Here is an 8,042-nt window from a genome sequence, read left to right as displayed (position 1 = left end):
AAAAGATATTGACATTTATCTTATTATTACACACAATTGCCATTAAAAAATATATATATTTTATTGCCGAAACCAGTTTGGCTCAGCGGATAGAGCGTCAGCCTGCGGACTGAAAGGTCCCAGGTTCGATTCCGGTCAAGGGCATGTACCTTGGTTGCGGGCACATCCCCAATAGGGGGTGTGCAGGAGGCAGCTGATCAATGATTTTGTTTCATTGATGTTTCTAACTCTCTATCCCTCTCTCTTCCTCTCTGTAAAAAATCAATAAAATATCTTTTATATATATATATACATACATATATATATATATATATATATATATATATATATATATATATTATTGATTTTTTTACAGAGATAGAGAGCTAGAAACATTGATGAGAGAGAGAGACATCGACCAGCTGCCTCCTGCACACCCCCTACTGGGCATGTGCCCGCACCCAAGGTACATGCCCTTGACCGAAATTGAACCTGGGACCTTTCAGTCCCCAGGCTGATGCTCTATCCGCTGAGCCAAACCAGTTTTGGCCACAATTGCCATTTGTGTGACTAATTACCAGGACTTCGCATGATGCTAGGTAAGGTGTGTAGAAGATTCTCAGTAAATCATCATTGATGGGATGAATATTCCTGGCACTAACATGGGGATGTGCCACTGGGTGTTGACTGAGAACTCTCTCTAGAAAATGTGGGGCCATTTCCGTGGGAGAACACACAGGCCAAGTTTCTCATCAAAACTTAAATCCAGCCCAGCCTCGTGTGGCTCAGCAGTTGAGCTTCCACCCAGGAGCCAAAAGGTCACCAGTTCCATTCTGTCAGGGCATATGCCCAAGTTGCAGGCTCAATCCCCAATAGGGGGCCTGCAGGAGGCAGCCAATCAGTGATTCTCATCATTGATGTTTCTATCTCTCTCCTTCTCCCTTCCTCTCTGAAATTAATGAAAACATATTAAAACCAAAAAACAAAAATGCAAACCCAAAGTAACCAACACTACACATTCACTCTCATTCTGCCCTGGGAAGGGAAAGGAGTCTGGGTGCTGGTATTTATTTTCCAATTCATCATCCCTGACCTTTCAAGACACAAAATAGCATACCTAACTGGTTTGTCTCAGTGGATAGAGTGTCGGCCATGCGCTGAAGGGTCCCAGGTTTGATTCCGGTCAAGGGACCCCTACCTTAGTTGCAGGCTCAATCCCTGGTCCTGGTGGGGCACATGCTGGAGGCAACTAATTGATGTGTCTCTCACATTGATGTTTCTCTCTCTGTGTGTCTCCTCCTCCCTGGGGTTGCCTTTCTCTGCTCCGTTGTTCTGTCTCTGTCTACCATCTCTTGCTGCCTTGGGCCCCAGCGGCAAGACTACTTGTAGTTAGCTAAACACCTTTGCTCTCTGATAAGTCTATGCCCTTGCACCTACCATCCCGTCTGTTTGGAATGTTCTTCCCTTGATTTGCCTGGTAACTCCTGTTCATTCTCTTTAGGTCAGAGCAGTCACCACTGGGCTGAAGCATTTTCCCCACCTCCAGGCAGATTCCCCACCCCCCAAGGCAGATTTATTTATTTATTTGTTTACATTTTAAAAATTAAATTATTATCTGTGTACCCCCAAGGCAGATTTAATCATTTCCTCTTCTTATCTCCTGCTGCCCGTTGTATTCCTTCTATTACACTTCAGATCATTCTGTGTTATAAGTACTACTTATGTGTCTCTCTTCGCCATAGACAGGATGTTCAAAGAAAACAGGGACCGTATCTTATTTATTCTATGTCACTTGGCATCTAGCCCAGGGTCTGGCACAGTGGATGTCAAGAGAAATGTTGAATGATGGAATGATGGATGGATGGTGAGTGCGTGTTGGCTTTTTGTGGCATCATCAATTCTAGGATCTGTCACTATCCCAAGGCCAGGGTGTGTCAGTGCAGGGCACAGCCCACGTCACTGGCTAACTGCTTAATAAGCAGTCAATGATTTGGCTAATGAAAGTAGTGATAATAATAATAAAGTAGTACCTGAGGCTGACCCTGATTCCTAGTGAGTCATGTCTGGACTTGAGGACAGAGATCAAGGCTGAAAGGTAGATGGTCACTGAACAGTGGCTGCGTTGGCTCCAGACAGCCTGACCCTGACCATGACTCACTCCAGGCTGTGCTGGTGGCAAAGCATGATCTCCAGAGTCCCATGGGCCTGTGTTCAAATCCCAGCACAGTGATCTTAAGTACATTTTTTAAATTTAATTTTTAAAATATGTTTTTATTGATTTCAGAGAGAGGAAGGGAGAGGGGGAGAGAGGTAGAAACGTCAATGATGAGAGAGAATCATTGATCGGCTGCCTCCTGCATTTCCCTCACTGAGGGATCAAGCCTGCAACCCAGGCGTGTGCTCTAACTGGGAATTGAACCACAACCTCCTAGAACCTAGTTCATGGGTGAATGTTCAAACACAGAGACATATCAGCAGGGCTTGAATAAGTTTTAAACTCTGTCTGAGCCTATTTCTTCCTTACTCTCCCTGGTTGATGAGACACAGGTCCCACTCCTATGATGCTGATAGTGAGAAACAGTCCCCCACATTTGGAAAGCCTGCGGTCTCACAGGAGAAGCATTCTTTTCCTGATTGCCTTGTCCTACAATTCTCTCTTTAGTTTTGCTATATTTGTCTTTGGGTTTCTGCCAGGGTTGTCAGAAGTGACTCGAGATACAGATGAGAAACAGACTTAAGTGTAGCTCCCAAATCACAGGGAGGGTAGAGAAGACATTTTAAAAGGGGCAAGGTAGGGTTAAGAAGGGGAGTTATTTGGGTGATTGGAACATAAGTTGAGGGGGAAAGGCAGGGGTGGGAAGTGGAGAGCAATGCCTTCTAATTAATGGCTTTTCAAGGCTGGAGACTCAGCCTGAGGGTTCAAAGAAGTACAACAGTAAATTCATGAGATCAGTTAGAGAAGAGACACAAACAATAAAATGGCCCCAAATCCCTCAACTTCCTATGGGAGACAAGGCGTCTATCTGGAAAGAATGGCCTCCTGCATCTGCAAGGTGAGAGGGGGTGGTGTGTGCCAAAATTCTGGGAAGGGTAGGGCAGGGCGGAGTGCTTGAGGGCCTGAGGTCTGGGCCTGGGGTGTCTGGAGGGGGATAAGGGAAAAGCAGGACTCTTTCTGGGCTCTAGAGGATGCTTCCATTTGGGGATTTGATTAGGTCCTGGCTAGGATGAACTGTTGAACAGGGCATGATCTGGTGGAGAAGAGAGTGGCTATTGGGGTCACCATAGGGAAAGGGGTTGATTGATAGTGGAGGCCCCAAATGCCAGGCAGAATAGTTTGGCCTGGATTTGTAGCCTCTGAGCAGACCTGGTAGATTTGCAGATGCAGTTCTGCCTATTTTGGGGGTCATTTTTCCTTTTACTGTGACACAAAAAGATGTAGAACATATCCTGGTGTGAGGATGTCTCTATGTTGTGTGCCCCACCCTTAGGTACAGGGGTGTATGTGTGATCGTCTGGCCTGGGTGCATTTCTCTGCGGTGTGAATGTGTTTGGTTGGGTCTGTTGTATGTCGTTGAGTAAGTGTGTCTGTATTTCCATGCTTTGTGTGGGTAGATGGAGGGTCTGTTTTATGGATCTGTGTAGGTGTGTCTGAGCTGTACAACTTAGTGTATGGGTGTGTGTGAGAGAGAGCTGTAGGTCTGAGTTGTATGTGTCTTCATGTGTGTCTGAGTTGTGTGTGGGATCTGAGCTGTGTGTGTATGTCTCATTCTGGGTTTCTGGGTGGTGAGTGGGTGACAGGGTAAGGAACAGAGGGCCTTGCTGCTGCCACTGGGTGTCCCTAATGCATACAGGACCAATTCAGCTGCTTGGCTCCTAGATGTTGTCCCTGAGTGAATGACCTCTCATTGAGCAATAATTAACTTGTCCCCCGTGAGAAGAATTCAAACTGTGTTGGTGAAGGGGGTGGGACCTGGTGGAGACAGGTCTTAATTTATTTTTTCTTTTAAATATATTTTATTGATTTTTTACAGAGAGGAAGGGAGAGAGATAGAGAGTTAGAAACATTGATGAGAGAGAGTCATCGATCAGCTGCCTCTTGCACATTCCCTACTGGGGATATGCCTGCAACCAAGGTACATGCCCTTGACCGGAATCGAACCTGGGATCCTTGAGTCCGCAGGCCGACGCTCTATCCACTGAGCCAAACCGGTTTTGGTGAGACAGACCTTACTGCCAGAGAAAGAGGAGGTTTGAAAGGGGGTCCTATAGGCATGTGTGTTGTTATCATTCCCTCCTGTCCACCCTGCAGGTCAGTCACCCTGTCCTGGATGCTATTCAAAATAGTGAGCAAACAGTGAGGAACAGAGATTGACCAGTCAGTACAGATATAAGCCATGCCTGAAATGGAGCAGTTCTGGAGGCCATGCTATGCCAACCATAGTCTCTCTAGTTGCTGGACAAGGGGAATGGATTCCAGGAGAAGGACTGGGAAGGATACAGTGCAAGGGAGCTGGGGGAGCTTCGGCAGTGGCTATGAACCAACTGTCATGAAGTGTTTCAGACTTTAACAGCTAATGTGGCAGCTAAATCTCTGCTTGCCTTGACCTTGGAGCAGATGCCAGGCTAGCTCTAGATGTCCTTGACCCCTCCCATTGGGAGAACAATGGACCCTCCTCTTCTGTTTTCTGCAGGCATAGGGGAAGTGAATGATGCCAATCTACAGAAATTCCAGTGCTCTTGTCTGTTTCAGTTTTCTTTATTGGCTATGATCTGACTCTCCCTGAGGTGAGAGGGAGCCTTTAGGGGGTAGGAGCTGAGGGAGGGGAAAGATCAGTGAGGGGTTTGTGGACAGAGAGAAACCCCTTCCCCCCAAAGATAAAGACAAGAAGGTGACGGGGTCCTGAACTGAGCCTAGCCTCTGGATTCAGACCCAGGCAAAATAAATATCCCCAGAAATGAAATCATCCACTCTGAAATTAATATCCCAGTTCTCTGAGGCCTGGCTCCTGCATCCCTCATGGTTCCTTCCTCTTGGGCTCCCTCTCATAGGGGCTGGGAGCGGGGTGCTGAGATGAGAAGGTTTCTTCCACATGCACAAAGGTCCCTTCCACAGTGTCAGGATCCATGGATGTAAAACCTTTTATTACAAAACCCAATAACTTAAGTCAGTTCTGTACAAAGTCAGTAGAATGTCTGGCCCAACGGACAGTCTAAGCTTCCATCGCCATTCCAGGAGAGGATAGGAATCTTGGTCCAGAGAATCTGGGGACTACCAAGGGCCAGCCAGACAGCTGGAGCACTATGTCCAAACCAAAGAAGGACAAGATGGGGTGTGTCTGAGTGAGGATTCATACAGTTCATCTAGCTGGGCCAGGGTCTGTACAGGCTTGCCTCCTCTGGGAGCATTGGGTCACCCCTGGGGACAACCTGGCCAAATCATTGCAGCCAGCTTCTGCCCAGGCAACAGCTGATCTCTGTTTGGGCTGGAGCAGGTCGGCTCAGCAAAAGCATGTCTTCGAGTAGTCCAGCGATGTCAACATCTCCAATGATAGGGCGGAAGAAGAGATCCCCAAGCAAGCTGGGAGGAATGGACTTGAGGGTGGAGGCCATGAGGAGGACACGGGCCAAACGGCTTTGACCTGCTGGACACCAGGGCTCCAGGACCTCACAGAGTGCTCGATGAGCCTCCTGCTGCAGATGCCAGATGTGGGTGGAGGCCTGGAGGCCTGGCATGTCTGTAGGCAGAGGGTAAAGAGGGGTGATGAGCTCCCCACTCCCTGCCACCACAGGGTGAGATTGGCCCCAGACCTGAGGCCACAGCTCAGACTTTTGAGGCCCCTTACCACTTCCTCTATTTACTTATTTATCATTTTATTTATCCATCCATTTATGGAGAGGCAGTATAGAGTAATGGTGAAGAGCCACGCTGTCTGAGTTTGAATCCCAGACTATCACTTATTAGCTGTGTGACCTCAGGCAAATTATGTCATCTCTGTGCCTTGGTTTCCTCATATGTAAGATAGGTATAGCCTAGCCATTTTGGCTCAGTGGATAGAGCGTCAGCCTGCAGACTGAAGGGTCCCGGGTTTGATTCCAGTCACGGGCACATGCCAGGGTTGTGGGCTAGATCCCCTGTAGAGGGCATGCAGGAGGCAGCCAATCAATAATTTTTTCCCATCATTGATGTTTCTATCTCTCTCCCCCTCTCCTTACCTCTCTGAAATCAATAAAAATATTTAAAAAATAAAATAAAATTGATATAAATACCTATCTCTTAAGTTCGTTATGAGCTGTATATGTAAAACCATAAAATTGGGTCTAACATATGGTACGTGTAGTATGAGTATTTCCCTACTATTATTATAATTAATTAGTATAATTTACACATTGCTTAAGGGCCCCGTGGTGAGGACTTATCATCTAGATGCTCTCCAGATTACAAAGAACACTACCTCTCTCCGTTGCTCTCCTAGCTGAATTTTATAAAGGCTCCTACCTCTCCTCTCCCACATCCACTCACTTTCATTCCTCTATATCAGGGTTTCCCAAACTTCTCTCATGATGAGAATCACCTGGTGGAGTTGTTAAAATACAGATTCCTGAATCCCAGCTAAGAAGTGCTAAACTAGAATTTTTGGGAACATATAGGCCAAATTGTATACTTAACTTAGAGCACTAGAATTTTGGGGAACATATAGGTAAAACTGTATACTTAACTTAGAACACTAGTTAAGTACTTAACTTGGAGCACTAGTTAAGTATACAATTTTACCTATATGTTCCCAAAAATTCTAGTGCTCTAAGTTAAGTATACAATTTGGCCTATATGTTCCCAAAAATTCTAGTTTAGCACTTCTTAGCTGGGATTCCGGAATCTGTATTTTAACAACTCCACCAGGTGATTCTCATCATGAGAGAAGTTTGGGAAACACTGCTCTATATGATCTTTCTGAACACAGAGATTACCTGTGATTGAGGCACAGCTGTGTCTGCTCCCTCCCCCTCTCCTATACCTACCCTCCTTGTGGGTTAGGGCCAATTTTTGGGGGGCAGAATGGCAAGGGTGAATAGACCTGATTTCTGCCCCTACCTGGCCGTGACCTTCAGCAAGTCACTTAGCCTTCTGAGCCTCTTTCATGAGATGACTGTTGTAATAAGGACACAAAGAGGTAACAAATGTCAAACCCTTAGAAGGTGTCTTCCCTGGCGGGGCCCCGCCCCCCTCCAGCCTTGGCCCTGATCCTGGAGTGTCCGGGAGCTCACCAGGGTTGAAGAGGATGGTCCCTTTCAGGTAGGCATACTCTTTAGGGCTCAGCTCCAGGCTCCAGAAGGACTCCAGGCAGCACTGAAGCCACTGCACTGCAGCCAGCGAGGGCCGAGGCAGATCTGGCTGCTGGCCACTGCCTGCGCTGCTGCTGGGCTCCTCCAGCAAGATCTTCTTGAGTATGCTGGGAACAGGGGCCTCTGCCACCTCGAAGGTCACAGTGTCTTGGGCCAACCCAATCAGGAAGAGAGAGCTCCAGCAGTCCCGCAGCAGCTGCTGCTGATCCTGGAGGGGCAGCTGGCAGAAGGATGGCAGGTTCCTGAGGAAGACCACTGTCTTGGCCAGAACGTCCAAGGCCTCCCGGCAGGTGCGATGAGGAGCACACAGCTGGACAGGCCGGTGCTGCTTGCAGAGGCAATGCCTACGGGCTGGGGGTGCAGAAGGCCTGGCCCTGAGGCTGGGGCTCAAAAGTGCATACAGAATGGCTGGGCGCCCTGCAGCATGCTGGCATGGGCAGGTCCCCGGCTGGCTGGAGTTCATGGTTGAGAATCTGTTCCTCTTTCCTCCCAGCTCTCCCGCCCTCTGATCTGCGCTGTGGGTGCTATTTATATCCACAAGGGTAGGCGGGGGGAATGGTTCAACAACCTTGACTCTAGAAAGTCATGTTCATTGAAAAAAAAAAAAAAAGAAACAACCACACACTGACCCTGGCAGGACTGGTGGGGAAGTGCTGGGGGAGGGGACTTGGAAGCTTCACGTGGCCCTGATATCACTTTAGTCAATGAAGTGGATGGCGCAG

At 47.7% G+C, this 8,042-nt stretch overlaps 1 protein-coding gene across 1 annotated transcript; it reads right to left on the bottom strand.

The window, feature by feature from the left end:
* Positions 1 to 3,860: 3,860 nt before the first annotated feature.
* Positions 3,861 to 7,814, bottom strand: NR0B2 (nuclear receptor subfamily 0 group B member 2). Its single transcript, XM_084875125.1, has 2 exons — positions 7,243 to 7,814; positions 3,861 to 5,714 (listed from the first exon to the last, which is right to left on the bottom strand). Exons 1-2 carry the CDS (start codon positions 7,781 to 7,783, stop codon positions 5,416 to 5,418), a joined length of 840 nt encoding a protein of 279 aa, XP_084731251.1. The 5' UTR covers positions 7,784 to 7,814; the 3' UTR covers positions 3,861 to 5,415.
* Positions 7,815 to 8,042: the final 228 nt, after the last annotated feature.

The sequence above is a fragment of the Pipistrellus hanaki genome (genome assembly GCF_964339955.1).
Source record: "Pipistrellus hanaki genome assembly, chromosome: 2".
Taxonomy (NCBI): domain Eukaryota; kingdom Metazoa; phylum Chordata; class Mammalia; order Chiroptera; family Vespertilionidae; genus Pipistrellus; species Pipistrellus hanaki.
This window is presented reverse-complemented; position numbering and strand designations above follow the sequence as displayed.